Below are 26,028 nucleotides of genomic sequence, written 5' to 3'. Positions count from 1 at the left end.
ACTCTGCTGACCACACCCTGCAACCTCTTCTTGGAGCCTGTCTGTCTTTACCTAAGCTCGTGCTCATGGGAAAGGACACAGCATCTTCAGATGCAAAAGGCCATGCGTGACAACTAAAGATCTAAGAAGTCCCATGAACCCAGATGTCTTTACTATGTGCCTGTTCCTAGGCTTCCAGTGGAATATTTTACTATTTAAGAGCTTTTGATGGAAGCCTTCCAACAAATCACCTGGAAATGGAGAGATTTGACCTGGGGGCTTGGGTCTTCCCATCACCATGGGAACAGGTGTCGTGGAGATACGGTGGGTGAGAGGAAGGTGTAAGTGATAGAGTGCTGTACAAATATCAGTTATCGTTATTGTACTTCACGTCCCCCCGGGGGCCTCAGTATGAGCCAGTGACTTACACGATAACGAGAACAGTGATGAACGATTACGAAGTACTTACGGCTCTGAAGAATAACCCTTCATATGGAGTATTTAATCCGATCCTCAATCAGTCCTGAGAGACTAGATACCACTGATGTCTCCACGTAGAGGTAAAGAACAGAGGGGGTGACACGGCCGGCCCGCCAGTGGAGTTCTAGGTCGCTAGTCAGCCAGCATCGGCGCGGTCCCTGTTTGGAGGATGTCCACCTTTCTCTAGCTTCCTCCTCACACACGTGTGCTAACACACGCACTTTGCCATTCCCCCCTTGGGCTCTCCTGGTCCTCCGGACTTCCTGCCAAGGGTAGAGGCCCCTCTCCATCTAGAGGGTCACGGTACAAAGTCACTGTCCCAGATGGCTGAGGGGTCACGTGCGTGGACAAGGGGGTCTCTCTGGTCAGTGGCCCAGCCTCTGGGGTATCTTCTGCCATTGGCCCAAATTGTCAGCAGGGAGCCGCTCCCCGCCCAAGCTCCCGGAGTCCCACCTGGAGCCTGGGGACCACCCCTCGCTGGGTTTCCAGTGCACCCCTTAGTTTACTGCCGCCGAAGAGTTGGGGATGAGGGTCGTGGCAAAGGCTGCTTTAACTCTCTGCCCTGCCTCCCGTGGTGGAACCAGTCTGCTTTTCCACACCAGCCACCGCTTCTTCCCCGGCTCCTCTCATCGCTCTCCTCCAGCCCTTTCTTGTGTCTTCAGGCCACGCTCAGGGACCTGTTCCCGGACGCCAGCGTGGGTGCCCACCCAGGCTGCCGTCCATTTAGAGAGCCCCTTCGTTCCCGAGCTCTGGTCATGCCCTCCCACGGCAGAGACCCACGCCCGGGCTGCACACACAGCTGGGCCAAGGAAGCGGTCCGCCGTCAGAGGCGATCCCAGCTCCCCGCTGCCTTCAGAGGGCACGGAAAATTCTCCTCCGACCAAAAGGCAGCGCCGTTAAAGCACCCGTGGGGCAAGCCACTGTGGGGAATGCGGTATTTTAAAAGCAAAGCCCACTTGTCACCTCATGCAGGCACTAAATCAGATGCACATTATTTGAGATATCTCGGGGCAGGGGATTGGCTATGTTAATAATAACAATGTACTCACGGTGCACTTTTCGATCTGAATTAATTTTTGTAGCTAATTCTGGCTGCCGAATGTCTTCGTTTAAAATATACATATACATGTATTTTGTTCAGTATTTTAATTAGGCCCAAAGGAATACACTTTCAAATTTTGGTACACTTCATTTGTTATATTAATGAAAAGCCACTTTAAATCAAGTTACATGTGGATATTTCATTATGTATGCTGTTCTCACACATCTCTAAAAGAGATTTACGTTACAGGTAGTAACCACAAATACTGGCAGTGGACGCGCTGTTAATTTAAAATGTAAAGTTTTCTTTGAAGTGCAGCGAAAATAGAAGGTGACCCTCCTCCCCGGGGCGGCTCCCACCCCTGCAAAGTGGCTGCACCTCGAATTCCCAGGGGATGCTCTCCCCCACCTCCCGCCTGCATCCTTGCAGGGGCCCAGCCTCCGGCCTGCGGGGCTCCATGGTCCACGCTGAGGATGGCAAGACCGAAGACAGAATTACAGCACAGAGGGCTGAGCGGCTGACCTGGGCTGCTGGGCCTCTGCGACTGGGAAGGAAAGGATTTGGGGCCTCGGGGACCCGTGGGGACCTCTGTGGCCGTGGCTCAGATATGTGGGCTTGATCGTGGCCACCTGCACACAGACACTCACACTCAGGGATCAAGCTTTCATGCCCGGCCCGGCCCCAGTAATGCAGACGGCTTGAAGGTGGTGGTGGCCTTGCCCTGGGCTACCGTGAAAGTTTCTGTGTTCTGCGTGCTATGCCAAGTGGGTCAGCCACAGGCCGGCTGGTGAAGCCACACCACCTCGCTGTGCCGTCCGTAGACGGCTCTGCCCCCGGCCTTCTGTGGCACGGGAGAAAGCCGAGACTCACGTGGGTGTGGAGCTGAGATGGGAGGCCCCTGGGCCGCTTTGCTGGTCACCAGGTCCCCCTGACAGCAGGTTCTGCGGGAGCCAGACGCCCCCCCCGCCCCCGCTCCCATCCCGGTTGTGGGGCCCCTGGGACACAAGCCGGGGCTGAGTCGCTAAGGAAGGCCAGTGCTTTCCATCATGGCCCCACGTGAGGAGTGAGTCATGGCTCCCTTCAACGCCGTCTGCTGACATTTCGCCTGACACGTGTCCCTGCACTAAATCTGACTTCAGTGCTTATGACGAGTTCTGTTAAATCGCATCCCCTCGCCTCAGCAGGCTTAAAGCCACCTGCACGGGAACATGAAGCAGGAAGAGGACTTTCCTGGCCTGCTGGGAATCCTGGGCCTCCCTTTCCTCAGCTTTCTAGTGAGGAAGGTGGCCACGGGGACGCTTAGGATAGAAGCCGCCATCAGACCTGCTTCCTTCACGTGGCCCCCAACACCTCACACACACCTAGACGTGATTTCACTGGATCCTCCAGATGACCCTCTGCACTTTGCACCCCTTATTATTATGGCCCCTGCTTTGCAGATGAGCAAACCAGTTCTCAGAGATGTCGAGCGACATGCTCCAAATCACACAGCAGATATGGGGTGTCGGGGGGGGGAAAGGGGTGAGTGGAATCCCAAGGTCGCTGCTGACCGACAAGTTGTAAAGTGTTTTACAACTTTCCTAGGGACACTCAGGGTGGGGGGGGGTTCTGGTTGACATTTTAACATCTTATGCTGAAAAATAGGAATTTCAGACAACGTTCTGCATCTTAATTTTTTCAGATAAGTTTTGGATGTATAGGCAAGTATCTTATGGCCGGCTGGCTGGTATTCAGCAGCATATGTGCTGAAATGGCCTCTTTATAGAAAGGATAAATATGGCAGTTGAGTGACTGAAGAAGTGTTTCACACAATATTTGGAGCTCATATTTGGCCTGAATTTTAAAAATCATAATTATGAATAACAATGTATAATGGCTACAATTTATTGAGCACCTGCTCATTGTGGCCAGGTCTATTATGTCATCAATTCAAATTGCACACACCTGCTTGCTGGCCCCTCTATCCGGTCACACTGGCCTGTTTGGCTGAGGACCACATCAGACTCTTTCTGACCTCAGGGCCATTGCATGTGCTATTCTGTCTGCCTGGAATGCTCGCCCCTGAGCTTTGGATATGGAGGCTTCTTCCCATCCCCCAGGACTCCGGGAGCCCATCCCTAACCATCCAGTCGGCACCTGGGGAGGCTCTCACAGAGCGTTGGCTTTTTCTTGCCAGCACCCACCAGAATCCTGGAATTGTCTTATTGTCATATTTCCTTATTTGTTTTCTTTCTTTCCCACTTAGGGTTGTCAGATAAAATATAGGATGCCCAGTTAAATATGAATTTCAGATAAACAGCAAGTATTAATACTTGCATTAAAAAAATGTTGTTTCTCTGAAATTCACACTTAACTGGGCATCCTATATACTTATTTGCTCAATGTGGCAACCCTATTCCCACCAGCCCAAAGGCTACACAAAGAAAGAGACTATATGGTCCAGCAACGAATTCCCAGGGCCTGGCTCACAGTGGGCACTCAGGAATTATTTACTGAACGCACCTAGGAAGTGTCTGCATGGAGATTTCAACACTGCAGCTGGGCCCTTCCAGATAGTGCACAGAACAGCACCATCCCTGGCCGGACCATGGCACCCACCCCTCTGCACAGGGGATCAGCACCCCGGGCCATTCCCAATCCCCGTTGTCAAGAGGCCAGGATCCAGAGCAGATCGGCAGAGGTTCAAGTAAGCTGTCTCTGACACCCTTAAAACTGGGTAGAAAACAGGAGAAACAAACAAGGGGGAAATGAATCTTGGGAGGTGAAACTAGACCATGGGTGTGTGTTGGGTGATTTGGGGGCAGAAGAGACTGTGTGTGAGAGAGGGGTTTGTGCAGGCAGGGAGGTGACAAGAGGCAGCGGCCATGACCTCAGAGGAACCGAACATCCATTAGAGGGGCTCGTCGCCATGGAGACCAGACAGCTGGGCGATCGGGCCCGCGGAGGCAGAAATAAAGGGGCTGTAGGGACGGATGTTCAAGGAGAGCCACAAAGCTAAGTACATGTAAGGCTGCCGCATGAAGACTCGGGGTGCAGATGAGCGCCCAGACAGCCACAGGAAATGTACCGTGAAGGAAGGAGAAGAAGTACATGCCAGGAGACCAGTAGCTGTGATCTAGAGGATGGGGGAGTTAAGAAAGCTTCGAGATCCACATCACAGGGCATCTGAGCTGGATCTTCAGGAGGTGGCCTCTCCCGAGCCACACAACAATCTCCAGGAATGGGTGCTGGGCACCCCCCCCACCCCGGGCACCGCTCTGCCCGGGCTCCCGCAGTCCCTCCCGGCTGGCTCTTCCTCACCTCAGGTCTCCCTCTGTCCCCTGTCCCCACTCTTCCCATGGTGGCTTGACTAGGTCACCTTCTCAGAGAAAACCCTCTCTGATTCACCAACATGGGAACCTCCCATTATTTTCTGTTGTGTTGACTGAGATTTTTTTCCTTTATTATAATACATATTCCCACGTGTAACTTATTTTCATTTGTCTTCTTGTTCATTGTCTGTCTCCCCTACTTCACTGAGGAGCCCTGAGGGCAGCGTCCAAGTTGATTTGTTTGCGCTGTATACCCAGCTCCTGGTGCACAGTAGACACCTATCTATCTAATCTATCTATCATCTATCTACCTACCTACCTATCATCTATGAATCATACTCTAGGCATATCTATACAATATGTAATACCTATAAGATACACACTATAAATGTCTAAATGATAAACAGCTGACTCCTTCCTTGGACTCCCAGATCACTTTGCCTGAAGTCTCTAATCATATTTTGTCATGATTATAATGATTTGACTAATTGCCCTATTTCTTATTGAATTCGCTCCTGCTCGACCAGGAGCTGACTGCCACTCTGTGTGTCCACTGTCAGGGGGCTGGCCCTGCCAGATGTCCAGTCCCGCCCTGGTAACCTGACCTCACCACCGGGCCCCTGGTGCTTCCCAGGTCCTGGTTCGCAGGCAACAGGAGGAGAGGGTGACTAGTTACCACGCTCCTGCCGTTCTGAGCCCTGAGCGAAGAACCTCACAAACATCACCTCATTTAATCGAAGACCTCTATGAGAGTTCCCATTCACAGTTGAGAATCCTGGAGGTGAAAGTTTCATTTGCTCGAGGTTTTTCTGACTCCAAAGCACCCACCCCCTCCCATTTATCCACATGTGGAATTGGGAAAACTGGGTTTTCTTAAATGTGAAGAATTATTAAAAAGAACCATCCCAGGAGCCCCGGGAGCTGACAATTCTGAACCTTGAGAATCATGTGTTTGTGAAATGAGCCATCATTCTGGAATAGCTCCACCCTCCACAACCTCGTTCCTGGCCCTTGCCCGGAGCCCCGGGCTCTCCCTGCTTCCCCAGCCTGAGTCTGCGGCTCTCCAGAAGGATCGACTTCCTCCCACACTTTGCAATTTAGGGAACTGCCTCTTGGCATGTGGAAGGGGGATTTGACCCTGACCCTGAGCCTGACATGAAGCATCTGACCTGGGGCCCTGTGTTAAGGAGGCTCATCTGGGGATCGAGGCGGCCAGGGCCGGGTGGCAGCCTGGCTGCTCGTGGGCAGGCCCACGCTTGGGAGCCCTGATGCCCGTACTTACCCGGGAGCGCGGGCCCCACATCTCGAGCCCTCATCCGTCCCAGCCAGCTCCCTGTGGCCGCTCCGGGCGGGTCAGGCAAACGGCAGCGCCGCCGGGGGTCCAGCTCCTCGGCTTTCGCCCCAGACCCCTTGGCTGCCGCCTGGGCTTCACCTGTCCCAGCAGAACAGCTGCTCTCACGCTGGAGGAGAGCAGAAAACACCAGCTGGAGGAGCCGGCGAGCGTGCCCGGGCGTCTGCGGGACGCGGGCGGGGCACACGCGTGGGCGCCGCGGCGCTGGTGGGCGGTCGGGGCGGCTCCCGGGTGCGATCCCTAGACCACGTGTTCCTGTTTTCTGTTGGTCCTGGAGTGTGGTTTGGAAAAGGGTGCTGGGAATCGGGCTCCCGTGCCCTCGGGGACCCGCACTTCGGGGCGCTCTGGCCGCCGGCCCACTGTGTGGCCAACGGGGGGAGTCTTCCCGCAGAAACCCCGTTGCGCGTGCAGACACCGGGGCCCCGCAGGCCGGCTTCCTGGGGCCCACAGGCCCGACACGAGCGGCCGGCTTCCGTGGGCGAGCCCTCGAGGGGGCGTCTGGCGGCGGCCTTTCCCGAAGGGGGGACGGGGCGCTCGTGGGCCGTGACGCGCGTGGATCTCTGCGTGCCACAGGGGCCCGCGCGCGCGCGTGTGTCTATGAAAGGGCTTTTACTGCCCGGGAATCTCCTTTTCTCAGTGAAAAATAAATTCTTCCATGTCACCGAACTTGCGCCGGCGTCCGAGTCCATCGTGTGGCCTTAGAATTTCCTCGGCCGGGAGTGAGGGGAGCTCGGCCTCCAGGGTCCCGGCGCCAACCAGAGACCCTGGTCTGGACCCCTCCCGGGGAAGGGGGGCCTGGCTTCCTCTCCCAACCGGGGGCCTCGGTAGTGACCTGCCTGGATTATTCAAGTGTGACACCTCACCCAGGCAGACATTTGAAACTCAAGTGTCCCCCCCCCCCCCCCCCCCGCCCCTGCTCTGCTGAGTTTGGGGACCTGGCCGGCTCCTAAGAAGGGGAGGGTGACAATAGAGAGGAAGCGCTGAGCTTTTTGACATGACCTTGGGGGTCAAGAGGTCATTTGGTCCAAGCAATTCACTTCGCAGAGACTGAGGGCAGAAACACAAAACTAAGGGAGAAAAAAGGGAAAGAAGGGACACAAGACTTTTGTTCTTATGAATGTAACTCCTACAGATTCAATTTTTATGAAAAATTAATATTCTGGTGGAAAAGTCAACAAGGGATACAAATAAAAATTTTCTAAAACACAAAATATAGATGAGTTAAGAGCATATTTTTCAAAAGTCCAATCTTGATGACGAAGAAGTGAAAAGAAAACGCTAAAGAAAATTCTTTTTTCCGGTCTCTCAGATTGGAGGGGGAGTGGACACTCAGTGCTGGCTGGGCTCAAGGGGCTTGGCCCTTCTGTGCACTTCCATCGAGGTTCTCAGTGACTTGACTTCCCCAGAGCATCCCCGGGGGACGCGTCCGAAGAGATTTAAATATACTCAGCCCACTTGACACATTGTTTTTATAGGAATTTATCTTAATGAATGAATTAGAGCTAGTCACAAAGATTTACCTCCTAGGATGTTCACTGCAGCATTTTTTACGACGGTGAAAATTTGGAAAAGACAAAAATGTCCAACAATAGGGGATTGGTGGAATAAATAGAGCCCTAGGCAGCCACTAAGATTCACATTTTAGAAAAATTAATGACATGAAAAGGCTCGTGCTATGATACATGTTAGGATTTGCTTATAAAATTGAACCCTTTATGAAAGATATTTCTGGGTGCCAGGATTATAGGTAACTTTTATTTTTCATTTTTATCTCTGTGCTTCCATACTCTCCAACATTTCTACAGTGGGACATATTTTCAACCTCTCATTTCAAGACATGGACCTAGGAGGGAGGTTGGATGGTGGAAGGAAGGGTACAGGGAGGGAAGGGAACAAGGCTTTGTGGGGTGACCTGCTCACTGCGGCTCCCCATCATCAGCCCCTAGCTGCAGGGTCAGGGGCTCAGCGGACGCCGTCCTTTTGGTCGTGCCCCCCCCGCCCCAGAGCCCCGCAGTGCCGGGTGGGCGCCCGTGGCCCCTGCGGGACGAGACAGCGGTGTGGAAGGCGCAGGTAATAAGTAGACAACCCAGAGGGCACGTCGGAGTTAAGGCACAGACAGGCAGCCCGAGCCTTGGCAGCAGCTGGCATTTCCAACGGACCCCCTTTGACGTCGTTCCTAGGAGGTGGATGAAGACCACAAGGAAAAGACTTAGAGAAGGAAAATTCAGGGACCAAATTCTCCCTGAATCTAAATCACGTTAAAAACAAGAGGAAATAAATACATCTGCCCTATTAGAAGTATGTTCTTCAAAGGAAACCCGACAGGCTTGGTTCAGCTGGGACAAAACTCACGCATTTGGCCACGTTAACAAGGTGCTCTGTGCCAGGCGGCCTCCCAGTCTTGAAGACCCGGCTGTGAGCAAGACAGGCCGATTCTTGCCCTCAGGGAGCTCTGAAGACGGTTCCAGATAGAAATGCCAGGTTGGACACTGCGGTGAGGAGGAAGGGGGGACTTTGGAGAATGTTGTGGGAGGGAGAGGACCCCTTGGGGAGATGGTGGTGGCATCTCCGGGCTTGGGACGGGCCCGCGGCGGGGCGGGGGGAGCAGCCCGGCCCGGTCAGGGAGGGAGCCCCCGTTTACCGGGCTTTTGCCTATGTCTAGTGGTGTCCGTTTGAAGCTATCTAACGGCTCAGTTCCTAAGAAAGTTCCAGCAGAGGCCCTTGATTGCCCTCTGGAAGGCTAATTAGTCCCAGAAACCGAGCGTCTGTGGGGCCTGCGGGACAGGGGAGCCATCAGCCGGCACAAATGGCCGAGACGGCATGGGGCTGCCTTCTAATGGCTTTTTGAAGGTTGCTCTGCGTTTGACTGACAAATGCCATATGTCCCCAGTGCTCAGGGCTTTGGCCTCTCCTCTGAGCGCGCTCTCTCCCGCCTCTAAAACAGGTTCCTCTTTGCTTTGATTTCATGGACATGCTGTATCAGTCCCTGCTCTGTAAAGGAAGGAAACGCACCTCGGCCCACGCAAGGGCAGAACCGGCGCTGCCTCCTTCCTCCCGCCGCCCTGAGCACTGCAGCCCGGCTCCTGTGTCCGGGTTCCCCACTGGAGGGGGGGGGGAGGTCCAGCAGCTGAAGGCCCTCGGGGCACCCAGGTCCTCCTGCTGGAATTGCACCCCCACCCCGGCTCCTCAGCAGCGTGCACCCGCCTCCGTCCTCATCCTTGAGGCCTGACCTGCTCTTCTCCAGGCCATTCCGGAAACCTCTCATGGCTTTTACCAGGCTTCTCTTGGAGAGGCACACTGAAAATCAGAGATCTCGCGTCCTCACTTAGCTCTGCTGGCTGGAAAGTCCCGGCCGCAAGGACAGGCTTGCTCCCCAAAGGTGACGGGGGGGGGGGGCAGGAAAATGAGAAGCTGGCAAGACTGTCAGGGAACGCAGTGACAGGCCCGTCATGGGCTCTAATGACTGCCTGCATGTTTGTGTCGCTTTGTCAAAAACAACATCCTCATCCTTGCACGACACTCCAACACCTGTCTGTCCCTGCACGCCCTGCAGATGATGTCCTTGCTCACTGCCAGAACTCTCTCATCCTGTAGGACCCCCCACCACTGCCCTTCCCCAGACAACGTGCTTTCTCTCCCTTATTAGGGGACCCCATCGTTTTATGTCATCCACACAGTCTGACCTACCTGGAGTCCTGAACGCCCTCCAGGAGCACCCCCTGCACCCCCATTACCACCCACTCTGCCCCCCAACGAAGCATCAGCGCCCCCAGAAGCCGTACTACTCCTTACCACCTGCCATCCGCCGAGCCACGGGAGCCACGTGGACAGTGAGCCACAGAGGACAGCGTTCGGTCCACTCCGCCACGCCGCAGTTGCTTCTACTGGTCAGTGTCCTCACCAGCCAAGGCCTCAGTGAGCTTCTGGGAGGAAGGTCTGGATGGGGACAGTCCCAGCTGCCACCCTCCCTGGGTCCCTGCCCACTTCACGGGCCTGTTTTCTCTTTCTGTTGATTCTGTGAGCCACTTGGTATCCTTCTGATAAACGCCGTTTCTGCGAGACTGAGCCCACGTTGGGTTCTGTTGGGGCAACAAGGGCCCTGGCTGGAACTGCCACTCCTCCCAGGGCTGCAGGAAGCTTCGAGGGCGCGGGCGGGGCACTCACCGCTCTCAGGGGATTGTTGACACTCCGGGTTTGTTGGGGTGACTGAGGACTCACAAGTGGTGCAAAGCTGATGGGATCCTATTTGTCTGGCACCATGTTGCACATGTCACCCCCCATGTGGCAGTGAGTATTCCACACAGGGGCCTGCCTGGGTCTGATTAGGAGCTGCTCATGACCTTGGGGTCACGTCAGACCGTCCTCACTGCACCCCTGTTGGCCCTCCGTGGGCTTCTCCCCATGGGGGTCCTCCCCAGTGTCCGGTCTGTACTTCCGCCTACTCTGAGCAGGGCCTGGAAGGAGGGTCCTTTGTTCTGGGGGGGAGGCAGAGAAACTGCACCTCACAGAGGGCCCCACGATGCCACGGAGGAAAGAAGAAATACTGCCTTTTTTTTTTCTCTGTAATAGTAAATAATAAATGAGCAATAAGCTAATGAGAAAACATACTTACAACTATGAACTGGTGTTTTCTCAATCACTTAACTACCTTCCTTTTGGCAACAACGTCCTCGGAGGACCTTCATGTTCCCCCCCGAGGTGGACCTGTGCCTCCCGGCGGCCCAGCACATACTCGTCCAGGCCCCCCGCGCTCGCGTCTGCAGACGGGGTGCCGGCGGGCAGCTGTGCGGCCGTGGGCACACTGGGGACGGCGGCGGCCCGCCTCTCCTTCTGGACTGGGCAAGGAAAGAAGGGGCCGGGCGCCCTGGCGGCCTCACCCCGAGCTGGCGAGAGGGCCGGGCCCCGTGAAGACCCTCCACTCGGTTCTGTGGGCGGAAATGCCGGGACCAGGCCGGGAAAACGGTCCAGGTAAGCAACCGTGAGAAGGAAGCCACAGGCTGGAGAATAAATCGTATGCGGTGTAAGAGATGCTGCCACGGCCCCCGAGGGAGTTGCAAGCCCACAGCCTGAAGCCCCGTGGCAGCGCAGAAGCCCAGCAACTAGGGTGAGATGAATGGAACACAGAGCAAGTGCCTTCGACCAGCTGGAAACGTAGCTTCACTTCCTGAGCCGTGAGGCCGACGGGGCGGGCGAGGCGCATGAGGGACCCCGCCTGAGGGCCGCCGACAGGGTCGAGGGTGCCCCACTCTGGAAGCAGGGCTGGGAACGAGGGGGGAGGTTTCCCTGTGGGAAGGACTACATTTTACGGCCATTTAAAGGTGCCAGTAGATCTTCTTGCCGAGGAGGAGGCACCAGTGCCCGGCTGCGGGGAGGGGTGGGGGACAGCACGGGGGGCCCCTTCCTGTTGGGCAGAAATAGCAAGTAGGTGCCCTTGGTTTGGGGGCGGGGTGACCCGCCGTCCCGGGTCGCCTGGAACATGGGATTGGCAGTTCTCATCAAGGAGTCCGGGCAAGCCGGGACTCGCCGGCCGCCCTCTCCGGAGGGAAAGTGTCCCCGGCCCCCGAGTCTGACATAGCGGCTCCCCTCCCTGTGTCCTGGCACCCTGAGCTTGGGGGCTGCCGGCAAGTGGGCCAGGCCCCCCCCACCGAGAAGAGACCAGCTCCCGGACGGCCCGTGAGGCTTCCCACCCCCAGAACACCTGACGACCTGAGGTCGGCTGTGAGGAATGACCTCTGGGAGGCCACCGGGGAGGGAGGGTGGGCTGGGGAGGGGGGGGCGCCAGGGGCTGCGGACAACATTGCACCTCTGAAATGTTACAATCTCGTTTTTAGAAGTAACACATTCACGACCCATTATTTCTCGGCTCCGCAGAAGCAGCGAACAGCGTGCTGGACGGCACCGGGAGCCGAACGACGACCTCAAGAAATTGCCAGAGCTCTCAGAAGGAGGCGAGAGACCGTGTGGGTGACGAGGGAGGTGACAGAACGAAAAGGGCAAGAAGGCAGAGTAGCTGGGGGGCGGCCTGCGCGACAGGGGCTCCGGGAGGAAGCAACGGAGCAGGGAAGGAACAAGAAAAACGATCCAATACAAAAGTGACAGAAGACCTTTTCCATGACAACACTGCGAGGAAACGAGGGGTCAATGGGGAAGGGAAGAACGGTGGGGGGGGGGTAAAAACAAAACCACTTTCAAGCTACAAGACAGCCCCCCAAATCATCCGCGGGGAGAAGGTCTTCAAGGAACGACGATCATGACAAGACGACCGTCGGAGCGGAAGACACGTTCTGGAGAGAAAACCGAGCGCTTGAGTGTGTTTTACAAAATTAAACAAATGAAAATAAATATTTCAACGAAGAAGTAGGAAAATAAAGAACACAATGAACTGGAGGGAGCAAGTGGAAGGAAGCGCTCAGAAATTCATGGCTGAGCAGAGAGCAGGATAAAGGACCCTGGCGGCTGTCCGTCCGTCCATCCATCTGTCTGTCTGAGGGCCCAAGCTCTGGCCAATGCCCAGCAGATGGAGGGACGAGGAGCTGTAGGCCAGGAGGGATGGTGGGGGCACTCAGGAATGGGCCCGGCAGGCCGCCCAGAGCAGCTGGGAGATGTGAGGGGGCCCTGGGTCAGTGGGGACCCACGCCAGGCCCGTGTGCGCACCAGGGAGGAACTTCGGACAAGGAAGTCCGCGCCGTCCATCTTCGTAGGAGCTCTCGGGAAGACGAGCCCCGGATGGCTGGCCACGGGCCCCAGCACCCTGCCTTGGCCTGTCAACGGGCCATTCCCGAGCCCCCGGCTGTCGCATGCAGAGTGAAAGAAGGCCCGGCAGACCCAGGTGCTCACCTCGGGCCGTTCCGATAGCCTGGAAAGGCTGGTCTTGAGGCACTGGCAGCCAGAAGAGACTTCCAGAGAAATATGGAGCCACCAGAAAGGAAGTTGGCAGAGCAAAGGGGGTTGCGGGGTGGCCCTCTTTTTGCTTCCCTGGGGATGCCGGCCTTAGGAGCCCATCAAACGATGAACTGGCCACCTGCTGCAGCTCAAGAGGCCATCGATGGCTCCAGAACCCGGCCCGAGGACACAGACACTGGGGAGCGTCTGGAGCTCGGCCCACCTAAGGCCGTGTGCTGGAGCCTGTGGCTCAAGCTCGGGTTTCCAGCTGCGGCCTGGATGCCCTAACCGAGCGGAGGAGGGGGTCCACGCCCCCATTCTGCTCCCGATGGCCAGGGCGCCTTGAGGCCCTCACGCAGTCCGCGCTCTCCCATCAGCTCCCCGTGCTCGAAGATTCGAGGCAGCCAGTGTCCCCGCCCAGGATGCAGACGCAGACATGCCCCCCGAGAACTCCCACGGTGAGAACTCGGAATACTGGCGAATGGCGTTTCCCCGAGGCAGTGATTTTTGCAGCAAAGCAGGAGGATTTCTGCCTGCGCGCGAAGAGGCAGGATGCCAGCCTGCTAGTGAGCTGTGCGCCCTGGGGATCCGCGAGCTGAGGCCCGCCCCAGCGTTTCCTCGGAGGGGCCAGCATCTTGGGGGAGAATCCTGGGCACACCTGGGGGGGGCTTTCCCGGCAGGTCTGCAGGTGGTGGAGGCCAGCCCGCCCCCCCACAGTGACACTGCCCCCTCAGCGCCCTTGACCTTCTCGCCCAGTCTCCCCCTGAGAGGCCCGCTGCCACCGTGGGGCCAGCAGCTTCTGTCCTTCCTGCCCTTGGCCCTCACTGCCTGCCCCTCCTGGGGTCCCTCCGCCCCGGGTCCTGCTCTCCCCTTCCACACTCTCGTTCTGAGCGCCGCAGAGCCCTCGGGACTTCTCGTCTCAGGGACCCCGTGAACCGCCTCCTCGCAGACATCCCGATCCTCACTCCAGCGCATGCTGGCCCTGGATTCCAGAGCCCCGGGCCCCACTGCCACTAACCAGCCGCCCTTGCATGTCCCACACGCTCCACAAACTCAAAAAGCCTCTGAACTCGTCTTCCTCAGCAGCTGAAACAAACTACCTCAAACTCAGTGGCTTAAAACAACACAAACACACATCTGACAGGCCTGGCGGCTGTTAGGCTGAGGAAGGTCTTCCTTCCGGGGCTAGAGTCTGGGTGGCACAGAGCTGCGCTCCCTTCTGAAGGCTCTGGGGAGTGCCCTGGCCTTTTCCAGCTTCCGGAGGCTGCCCACACCCCAGGGCCCACGGCCCCTTCCTCCATCTTCAAGGCCAGCGTCCTCGCACCTCCTGACCCTCTGCGTCACACCTTCAAATCCCCTTCTGCCTCCCTCTTTGCTTTTAAAGACCTTTGCGCTTACCTTGGGCCCACCCGGGCGATCCAGGATTATCTCCTTACCCCGGGGTCAGCTGGTGACAACTTTGATTCTCCTGTGCCTGCAGCCCGCCACATCTGAGGGGTTGCACATCTTTGGAGACCACTGGTCTGCGACCAGGTCGCGTACCGGAGGCTTCCAGCTGGTCCCCCTCCTCGAAGGCTGGCGACCCCACTCGGAGTGACCCACGCCGGGAACTGCCTTTCCCTTCCATCTCCTTGGTCCACCCAACCACCAGGCCTCACGTCCCCAACATCCCGGGATCTGTCCCATGTTTTAAAGGCTGCTCACCCTTCTTAGCCCACAGGCACGGCTCTCACTTGGCTCTCAGCACCCCTTGCCTGAATCCTTTGAACCCCAAATGATTTCCCACTGCTAGTTTCGCTCCTCAGGTTCCCATCTAGTTCCAACTGAGGATCTCACTACTGTTCAAGCCTTTCAGTAACCCACCGAGGCCAGCTTTCCTCGGCGGGGGCAGGACTCCTGTGGTCTTGTCCTCGCTTAACTCCCCAGTCTCCTCTTGGCACCCCACCCCAATGCCTCCCTCAGACCACTTTAAAACCTGCAACTGAACAATTCTGGGTTTCTTTTAGGTCCCAGAATGCCCAGAGATCTTTCATAACTCTCTGCCATATGAGCACTACGCCTGGGGAAGAATGACCTCCCTTTTCTAAGCCCCATTCCAACTCATGCAGTCTCCTACAGGAAGGCTTCCCAGGTTACCCCCGCCAACTTGGGCTGGGTTCCTCTCCTGTATCCGCGGCAACATGCAGCAGACTGAATGGTCCTTACCTGCCGAGGCCCGTGGCCCCAATTAGGCACGTGACGATGGGATGCTCGGGATGTTTTTGGGATGAGACTGCCGTTGTTTATTAAATGCCCGTTGTATGGCAGACTGTGGTTTGCCTACTGTTACGCTGATAGGAACGACACAGACGAGGCATGGAGGAGAGCGAACTGGGAGGTGGGGTCCCGAGACTGGTCATGGGAGAACCCCAGGAACCTCCTCCCCTGAGAGGCTGGCCCTTTCTCCTCCATGACAGGTACAGGGGTGGGTCATGCCCAACTCGGTGCCCTGGCAGGGTCGGAGGGTCAGAAGCTCTCTGTCCTGGAGGTGAAGGGGGCTGGTGAGCGGAAGCAGGGGCTCGTCTGCTGTGAGTCGGGAACGCAGTCCTCTCCCAGGGACGATGGGAGTGCTGGGAAATCTCCCAACGGGGCTCCCCCTAAGTGGGGTCTCCCGTGTGCTTTGAGAAAATAGAAAACAACAGACTTCTCACCGCCACCTCCATAAGAGATGCCAGACAGGAGGCTTTGCAGAGTCTGCTCCAAAAATGTAAGTTCAATACCCCAGACAAGCATGAGACTGTGAAAACAATTTACAGGCACTTAAAGATCTCGCCATTTAACAGCGGCCCTTAAAGACAGGTTCTGGGTGGATGGGAAGAGATGTCAGTTCATATCAAGATTTGATTGCTCAGTGCTCTGAGCCCCCAAACGAATATCAAATTTAATTTTTGAAAACAAGGTCCACCAAGATGCAATTCCACTAATTAACAAAACCCGATTTTTTTTTTTCCAGATGCATCCCAATCTACTATCACCCACCAAAGCAGACATCAAATGTTCCATGTGGGGAGAGGGGACCCGCACAGGAAAAGTTGGCTGAGAGAGGCCTTCACTCGAAGCTCCCTCTGGAATCGAAACTCATCTTGATAAATCACTATGGCTTCTCGCCATCAGGAGTCTTTTCCCTTCAGATCTTATGGCCAAGAGAAGGACTGGCCATATGTTCACACCATTTGGTGACAAATACACTGAACCAACAAAACAAGCATTGCACTTATGGGTATTTTTTTTTTTTATCACGCTAAAAGTATATTGGTCTTCAATGTGCAGGAGATCTCATGTCATTTCTTCCCCCATGGGAACAAATAGCCTCTCGTCTTAGACAAGCGTTCTTAAAGCCATGATCCAAACACGCGCAACTCATGTCCTCCCCATATGTCCCTTTTTGCTTCCCATTCCTCAGGTGTCTTCCGAGTCACAATGGGTGAATGAAAAGGGAATAGAGGGAAGAAAAGACTATGAAATTAAAATCCAAAACGTTGTCTGACAGGGGCACCAAAGAAGTCATTTGGTAGGCAGAATATTCTAACAGCCACCAAGCCAGGGAAGCTTCCAAGAGCATCTGAGATAACAGGGCTGAATATCATGCCAGTTCCTACTGGACAGGCCCCTTCCCTGGATGACTAGGAATTTCAGTTTTAAAAGCTAGCTCGGGTTAGGTTCATTCCAATTTCTCATCAAGTGTCATCTATGAAAGCCCATGGGCCCAACAGTACTTTTTGAAGAAATTTAAATTCCAGGACAAGTTTGGTAGTATATTTGAAGGTCCGGAAGGGCAGAAAATCTGACATCTCCTGGGCATCTTAGTCTTTGGTTGAGTATCTTGTGTCCAGCAGGGATGTAATCATGAGTTGCCTGTAGGAATTCACTGGGTGTGAGGATGAGGAGGGAGGCCCAGGAAAGCCTCAGAGGTCAGAGACCTGTAACATGGGCTGCTTATACCCGGGAGAGGGTCAAAGTTACATCTGCACCTCAACACAAAACCTACAGATAATACTATGGATTATGAAGACCGCAGTAAGGAGAGACTCTTGAAAGAATTTGTCATACAAGGACAGAGCACCGCCCAGACTTTGCAGATTTTGTTTTAAATTTGGACTACGTTCCTTTCAACAGAGGTACAAATGTAGAGTGAGCATCTGACATCATGTCTTGATGATGAGGTTTTACAAGAGACCCCCCTCCCCCAAACTGTGGCCAATGCACACCATGGCTTCTTTTTTAAAAGTCCTTGGATCCTCTGGATTTTGCGTAGAGCTGAAAACATTTCTTAGGCAAACACATTCTTGGAAAGGGGAGGTCTCAGTTTGGTTCCAACTACTTTGCGTGTCAGCCTATGCTTCTGATTCTGGAGAACGGATGTTATAAAGTTTTATACCGAGGCTTCTGTGAAGACAACTAATAGCCATGACATTCTTTCAAGTGCAAAAAACATCCAAATGTGAAATAATCACCACTTACTAGGAAGCGGTGTTATAAATGCCGCCGGTTTTTGCCATAAGAAACTGCTTTTGTTTGGACAAGGATATCTTCAAGGGGCTGAATCCAAGTTTAGGTTCCTTAAGTCTTTGGAAAAATCTACAGTGCGTAGACCATACAGATCCTGGGCCATCTAAATACCAAATTTATGCAGAAGATCAAAGCTCAAGGTTCATTTATTTACCTGACCTTAAGCCCGCATGGAAAGGAAGAGCGTCCTGAATTCCTTTTTTGGTAGCCCACAGAAACGTGGCCCATCTCCAGCTCAGTGTGAAGATAGAGTTCCTTTTCTTCAGGAACGCTCTCTGCTCTCTGCACCAGACGAAAACGAACAGCAAAGTAAAACATTGCGGTCAGCCACCTGCTCCATCTGACCCCCGGAAGATGTTCCTAGCCACTGTTTCGTTCGGGGGCAGGAAAGGACAAAGCCTGGTGCACGACTGTCTTCCGAATATGCCTCCCCCCGGGCCTGTGATGTTACAGGTGAGGCCTCCCACTATCTCTGGATGTCCAAGTCCCCAAACTGACCTGTGTTAGAGAAATTAAGCGCAATCACCTTGCCCGCCAGACACAGGCAGTCAATTGACTAAGCCTTTATGGTTTTTACTAGAAAACTGAAACCAAAAAAGTCACACAAACTGCGTGGCTGCTTCTGAAAACAGGAAGATAGTCTCCTAGGCGAGATTTTAAACTTCTGTTAAACATGCTTGAGGGCACCACCAAAGGAAGTGTGTGTCTGTGTATCCAGGGTAATACAGTGATCACGCAGGTTACCAGGTCTTTATAGAATCATCTCCTTTAGGAGAGCCGGGGCGGCTCAGTCGTTAAGCATCTGCCTTCAGCTCAGGTCACGGTCCCAGGGTCCTGGGATCGAGCCCCGCATCGGGCTCCCTGCTCGGTGGGAAGCCTGCTTCTCCCTCTCCCACTCCCCCTGCTTGTGTTCCCTCTCTCGCTGTGTCTCTCTCTGTCAAATAAATAAATAAAATCTTAAAAAAAAAAAAGAAGTTGTCTTCCAGGTCTATAGAAAACCAAAGCCAATGAATGTCCTCTTCTCTGCTCCTTCACTGATCTCTCCTCCTAAAACATGCACAGCCATCATGTTTTCAGTGTTTTCTAGATGGAAAAGTAGGGGTGTCTTCCAAGTCAGAAAAGGTTAAGAAAATTTAAGTGTTTTTAGCTAGGAGAAGGGAGACTGATTTGAATGCCCAAGTAAAAGCTACTCATTACCCATGAGAAAGCTCAGCCCAGGGGCGCCTAGGTGGCTCAGTCGGTTAAGCGACTGCCTTCTGCTCAGGTCATGATCCCAGGGTCCCGGGATCGAGCTCTGCATCGGGCTCCCTGCTCGGCGGGGAGCCTGCTTCTCCCTCTCCCACTCCCCCTGCCTGTGTTCCCTCTCTCGCTGTTGTCTCTGTCAAATAAATAAATAAAATCTTAAAAAAAAAAAAATCATCTCCTTTAATCCTCACCAATCCTGAGGTCAGCATTACCCCATATTATGGGTCAGGAAACTGAGGCTCAAAGAATTTAAGTACCTTGCTCAAGGTCACAGGGACAGCAAGAGAAGATTTCATCGCCATTTCAGTTTAAGGTGTAATGCACTCTGGGTGAGCGAGCAATAAGGCGGTTAGGAAGTGAGGCAGGCTCTTCGACTAATGCGGGTAATCTACCAAAGCTCTGCAGCGAGTTCACAGGAGGAAAAAAAAGGGTTCCGAGGTTAATCAAGTCAGGAAATGTTTGGGATAAACACGCTTCTTTTCTGTACGACTTCTCAGTCTTTACTATAATAATATGGATTTCAGATGGCCAAGGGGAGAATATGTAGAGTTTTTGGTGGTTTTTGTTTTTTGAGATCGCTCTTCCGTTTCTTAGAATATGCTTTGAAAAAGCTGGGGTAAAACTTCAAGTCCCTGAAATCAGACTCAGGAAGAACACAGTTGATGGTCTTGCCCCAATTTCCCCTCAGGGTTTCCTATGTTTACAACCCAAAGTGAATTAACTTGGTCATTGGACTGTGGCGTTTTGGAGGAGTTGGAGCATCATCAAACAAAAGCAGGACTGGGGAACTAGGGGACAGAAGCAGGGAGTGTGGCGACGGGGAGCTAGATGGGCATGGGCACACGGCAGGGTCTGTGGGACCCGAGGACAAAGAAGGCCTTGATAAGGTCTTCTCGTAGAGTTTCGGTCGATTCCTGCATTTCCAAGGGCTTACCCCGCGGCCTGGCATCACTGGGTCGGTCCCGTGATAGGCTTTGTCCCCTCCACTCCAGAACACACACGCACCCTGACATGAGCACGAGCAGGAAAGGAGCCAGAGGCCGCAGACTCCCCTTTTAGGGGCCAGGAGGGGGCCTCGGAGACCGTTTTTCCTAGTACTTACAGGTCAGCCTGGCGCTGAGCCTTGACTCAGTCTCCTTGCTATTCAGTCCACAGCGGTTCCCACCGCATTCTAAGGAGCTACAGCTAGAGGCTAGAGCCTTAGATTTCAGTCAACAAAAATGCACTACGTGTGCTCAACACGTAAGCACCACATTTGGAAACCGTGTCTGTCACCGTCTGACCCCAAAGCCTATCATGTGATTGTAAACAGGGTCTTTGCTCATGAGCGACTCCCGGGAGCCTAGAACAGGGCTGGGCACGCAGTGTGTGCTCGACACCTCTCTGCTGAGTTAACGAAGAAGGAGACATCTTAGCAGGTTATATACTATCACCAAAAATAGGTCTCGGCAGTTTTGAAAGCTCGCCTGACTAGCAAGTTCTCTGTGGTGCTGACGGGGGTGAGGGTGGAGGACGGAGGGCAGGAACCGTCAGGCGGCTGGGCTCCCAGCTCTCCGATAAAGAAGTGAAACACAACTCAGCAAGAAGAAGGTAGGTTGTTTGGATTGTCATTTTTGGCTCATTTATAATACCTTCTCTGCTTCCTTGCAGGTGAACAGATAATGGGAATTGGTCCATGGGTTTGACAGGAAATGAAAGATTTCCAACAGTTTTTAAATGGATGGATTTCAGGGCAAAGGCCAGATTCTTTCCATAAAAGAGGTAGTTAATAGCTCACACTGTATCATCCAGCCGCTCATCCACCCCTTAAAAAACCATTCTCTATTATAACTTTTCAAAAACAGCGTAACTAGTTTCTGAATAGGCCACATTCGCCAATGAAAACGGATTTTCTATCATTCTCAACCTCAAACAAAACATTTGAATAGTTATTTCTGAGCACATGCCACCCGATATCTCTTATGTGACATTAAAAAAATGCACTCAAATACCAACAGATTCAACTTTATAGCACCATTCCAAAATACTAAACTTTCTTTGCACCTTTATTTTTATCTTTTTTTTTTTTTTTTTTTGTACACATTTAAAGTACGGGCATCCTGTAAATTTCCGAAAAGCCTCATAGGGAAAAAAAGAAAAAACAACTAATTTTTAGGACAAAGCAATAACTCAGTTTGTAGGCGGGATGATCTCAGGCAGGCTGTAAGTTCTTCGTGGGCTTCTGCAGTCTTGGTTCTGGGGTGACTGTAGAAAGGACGCTAAAGTCTTCCTGGATTATTCTAGAGGTTACATTGCATATTAGCATGTAAAAACTTGTTGCTCAATGGTTAGACTCTAGGTATTGATTACAACTCAAACCATGAAAACAACAGTCTTTTGTAATGATTTTACTTTTCCGAATGACAGAAGATTTGGGGTATCAGAGTCTGTGTACGGTTTATTCATGCTCTGCTAAGAGAGCGGTTAGACTCCTATCGAGTTCCCTCGCACAAATCTTCGCATTTGAAGCTCAGAGCACTAAAATCTGTTCTTAGCAAGCAGATGTATTTAAAGTAGACTTTTAAGTGGGGTTTTAATTCAACATATATTTGGCTGCACTGTTAAGTACGAAGACTGTGTGACTAAGTAATGTGGGGGGTTGACAGAGGAGGATACTGCTCGCAGAAAAATCTGTTTCTCGTGCCCCTCGAGTTACGTTTCACACGCTGGTCGCAGCTGCGTGCTCTCGTCTAACTCCTCCGGGGGCGACCCCTGGGGCCACAGGTCTGGCGCGAGGACTTGGGGCGTCTGAGTGTGCTGGGGCTGGTAGGGTGGTGGAGAGGTAGCGTCAGAAGGGAGTCCGCTAACAGCTCAATTCTGCAGCAGTTTCAAGGAAACTGAGTGTTACACAATAACAGTCAAGGACCCAGGAAGAAGAAGTTTAAATTAGAAGTGACTAGTATTAAAAAGCTACTGCACACCAGGTAGGAAGGAATAGGAGAATATTAATATGCCCTGAAATAGAAATAATCACTTTGCACTATGTACACCACATACAATATAACATATTTTTTTAACATTGCACAATATAAATATTATACACGGTGGAGTAAACGAAATGCAAAACACCTCTGAGGCACACAGAAGAGACACGGATTAGCTCGATCTCTGATTCAAATCAAGATGGGGTTAGTAAAAGGCAGAACGTTACATCGCCAGGCCAGTGAGCTCGGGGGCTAAGCAGCCACCTCCCATATACACCGGGAATTCTCATACCTCAGTGTCGTTCGAGTTGATTGCTTCAAACAAAGGCTCATCAGCTCAGTAATTTGAGAAAATCAAACTGTTGCTCCCCACTCTAAGGTAGGTAATCCCTGAAGGCCCCTCCCGACCTCAGGGCTTTGTGAGGAGGACTATGTTAGTACAAGGCTGGGTTTTCCCCTATTATTTCTTGGGAAGAACTTGGTTACTATGAAACCACTGTAAGGAAACTAGGACAGTATTCAAGAACACCCATCACAGTGCTTAACAAGATTTAATGTACATTTATTCTTAACATGTGGAACATATAAAGATTTTATACTGAATAAATGATATTCATTAAGCCAGAGGAAAAGGAGGAATTTACATCAAGTTTTTTTCTTTTTTTTTTTTTAAACTACATTATCTTGAAATACAAATGTGGATTCTTGTCACTGAAAAATCTTTGAAGTTGTGTTTCTTCCTTTTAGTTGTATTTTTTTCTTTTTTGTCTGTACTGGTAACCATAGTCTAAATCCATCCATATGCAACCATTTCCACACCTTGATTCATGAAGCAAATTGTGATCAGCCGCTCTCCCGAAATAGAGCATGACTTTATACATACAGAAACTTGTACATTACCCTCTTTTTTTTTTGTTTGTTTTTGTTTTTTGTCTTTTTTCTTTCTTTTTTTTTTTTTTTGGAGATATGGCCCTAATGAAAAAATATATAAAATAAAAATAAAAAATTATTTAAATCTACCATCACTTCGTAGTTACCACATCATGAAAAAGAAACTAAAAACTTTGTACTAAAAAAAAAAAAAGAGAGAGAAAAGAAAAAGAAAGCATGAGGGTATGTTTCATGTACAACTTCTATATACATCACAGCCCATGGGCAGTAAAAAAAAAATATTTAAAAAATGATTAAAGGAATTGTGAAGAACTGTCACGTGGAAGGTCAGACGACAGACAGCAGACATGACGGTAGTGGTGAGAAAGCAGTTTCCGTTGATCGTTGTCAGGTATGTATTTTCAATCTTAACTTAAAAAAAAAAAAATTGTTTTTGCTCCTAGCCTAATGTAACCATTTTCCTGTGGAGAAACCAGTATCATTTCATAGTTTGACTACTGACTGACACACCTCCTTGAGCCCCTATTCCTACATCTCTAGAAGTTTCTATTGCACAGAGCTTTGGGCAATGGGATACAGTTTTTTTTTTTTTTTCCATTATCTGAAGAATAACATGCCTAGGAAGTTGATAATTTTTCACCTTTTTGCCTCAGTGTGGTGAAATTTTCCCATCTTAGCATCTTTTGCCACATTTTTTTTTATTAAAGTCAATTTGCTTCCCCCCCCCAAAAAAAAAAAAAAAAAAAGCAATACAACATAGAAAAGAACATTAAAAAGAAAATCTGTGAGAAACAAAAAGTGACCTTTGAATGCACTAGGACAGCAACTTTGGTTAAAAAAAACGAAAACAAAATAAAAAACCCCAAAAGGATGTACTTATACACACAGACAGCAAATATTAATTTCATAACTGTTCAAATTAATTATTTCTTTAATTCCCAATTGGTAAATAGTGAATGGGGCAGAGGAGCAGAGATTTTCTTTTCCTTCTTTCTACGCTGGATAAACAAGAACAGAAAACAGCCAGTGATACGGGAGCCTCTAGTCTTCACTCACACATGCTGCCTTCTCTCGGATGTCATAACTGCCCGATCTGAAACAGTACATCACAGATGACAGACGCAACCAGAGAGTTCAGGACGGCTGATATCGAGATATCCAGCAATCGGCCCTCGTGCAGGAGGAACTCCGAGCGGTTCTCGTCCACCCTGGCCATGGCCAGCAGAGCCTTGGCCGCCCTGCACATCATGTCCACGCTCGGGGGTTCTAGAGGCGGGGGCTGCATGTGCAGGAGGTTATGCTGGCTCTGCTGATACTGGGCCATGGTGACCCCGTCCTCTAGGAAGCTTATCAAGTTGCCAATGCTCCCTTTCTGCACAGCTATGGCCCTCGCTGCCAGTGCGTCCCCTTGGGCAAGGTTCGATAAGAGCGCCATGGACATTTCTCGACAGACTGGGTTTTTCCGATCCCCCACGTACCTAACTAACGTAGCATAGAATTTCTCCTGACGGCTAAATGGAGGCGTGGCCAAGATCAGGTCCACGTTATTGTCCTGGATGCTGAGTTTGCAGAGGGTCTCCAGCACGAGTCTCTGAGGCGACAGGACGGAGTTGGGTCCCACAGTGGGGAAGGGGTCTTGTGCCTCTGCAGACGGGCACACCATCCAGTGCAGCAAGCCATCCAAGATTGGCAAGCAGATGCTTTCTGTGTAAGCAGACAAGTCTAGCTGCCCAGAAATGTTGGCCAACGTGACCAACGTGTTATCCCTTAAGACCTCCAGGCAGTCCCACCACCACTCATCCTTGCTGCAGGCCACCCCTTTGTCCTCGTCTTCCTCCTTCTCGTAGGTCTGCGGCGCTCGTTTCCTCTCTGGATGCTCGTGGTGAAGCAGAATCAGCTTCCCCAGGATCAGCACCAAGCCTGGATGTTTGGACATTTCAGCGTCATTACCAGGCACAAAAGACAAGCTTCGGACAATGTTGGACACACAGATACAGCGCTTAGCCAGAGAATCCTGCCAGTGCGCAATGGTGCAGAGAGGAGTCTCGTCTCGGCTCCTTGGCTCGTCCTCCAGCAGCTTGATGTTCCGGTGACTTTTGGCTTGATGGATCCCAAAGGGAAACTTACTGCTTTCGGTTTGGGCACCAGGGTTTGCGTCTTCCGGCAGCGCCCCTGGCCGCGCAGACAGGACGTCGTCAATGGTCGCGATGATGCTTTTCTCTTGCTGCTCGTCAGCCTCGCCTTTTCCTTCTTGCTCTTTCTTCCTACCAGTGGAGCTTACAGGGGGAGGTGGACGCCTCCGAGGAGGGATCTCCATCTTGCTCTCGAAGTGAGTCTGGATGTGCTCGGTGGTGTCCCCCCCACCAAGCTGCCAGTGCAGAAGTCCACTGTTGAACTCTTGAACACGACCCAGCCTGTCAGACCGGTCGACCACGAACAGGTTGTTCTTTTTGACTATCTTTATTGGCAGCTTGTCGAACTTACTCGCTTGCCTGGGCTTCTCCTTGGGATCTGCAGTGGCGTTGGGAGAGGCCAGAGCCGCGCTGCTCTTCTCCTCCATCTCCGTCTTCCCATCGTCCTCGTCCTCGTCCTCATCCTCCTCGTCGTCCTCCTCGTCAATACACTCAGCATCTTCCTCCTCCTTCCCCGAGTCGTCAGCCAACGACTGGCTGTCATCTCTCTTCACTGCATTGTGATCAAGTGCTTTTTGGCTGGGGTCTCCCACCTCATATTCCATAAGAATCCCAAAAATGTCAATTAGGCATTTTCTAAAGTACTCTACTAAAAGTTCGAGAAATCCAGACAACTAGAGAGGGAGACAAGAACAAGAACGGGTACAATGTCATAACCTCAAACAGGGTGGAGAAGGGCAACAATCCTGACAGCTATCGATACAGTTTTAGGATGATTTTCACAGGTTTTAATTCCCTTTTGGCTAAGCCCAGAGAGAGAAACTACATATCCATTAGAACCGGCTTCCTGAATTTTACATTGTTAACTAAACCAACATGTACCATGTTTCCCACTTGCTGCTGACTTTCCTACTCCATCAATATGAAAACTTCCCTGTCATTTTTTCTTTTGAATATTATCAAGTTCTTTGCCTTTTCTTCTGACTTAGGTACAATGCACTCCATATGAGAAGAGCGGGAACGTGGATTTTATAGACTCATTCAGCCAAAGTGAGTCTGTTCCCTTCTACTATTTATCTGAGACTTGCTTGCCTGGATTTTTACGGTTATTATTCTTAGGATTTTATGGTTATTTTTGTCTCAGGTGCCATAGGTTACCCTAATTTACATTCCCCATATATCTTTGGGAAAAGATAATTTCAGC

At 51.9% G+C, this 26,028-nt stretch overlaps 1 protein-coding gene across 4 annotated transcripts in view; it reads right to left on the bottom strand.

The window, feature by feature from the left end:
• Positions 1–23,482: 23,482 nt before the first annotated feature.
• The window catches only part of LOC118001952 (AT-rich interactive domain-containing protein 1B-like), a 436,994-nt gene continuing 434,448 nt past the window's right edge, over positions 23,483–26,028 (bottom strand). For 3 of the 4 annotated variants that reach the window (XM_034992143.1, XM_034992146.1, XM_034992144.1), the window contains one exon: positions 23,483–25,498. In XM_034992143.1, the coding sequence (XP_034848034.1) occupies positions 23,771–25,498 (1,728 nt within the window). In that variant the 3' untranslated portion in view covers positions 23,483–23,770. The remainder of the gene's footprint in view (positions 25,499–26,028) is intronic. The other variant, XM_034992145.1, reaches the window with a different exon arrangement.

This window comes from Mirounga leonina, unplaced genomic scaffold (assembly GCF_011800145.1).
Source record: "Mirounga leonina isolate KUSES-001 unplaced genomic scaffold, KU_Mleo_1.0 Mir_55, whole genome shotgun sequence".
NCBI lineage: Eukaryota > Metazoa > Chordata > Mammalia > Carnivora > Phocidae > Mirounga > Mirounga leonina.
This window is presented reverse-complemented; position numbering and strand designations above follow the sequence as displayed.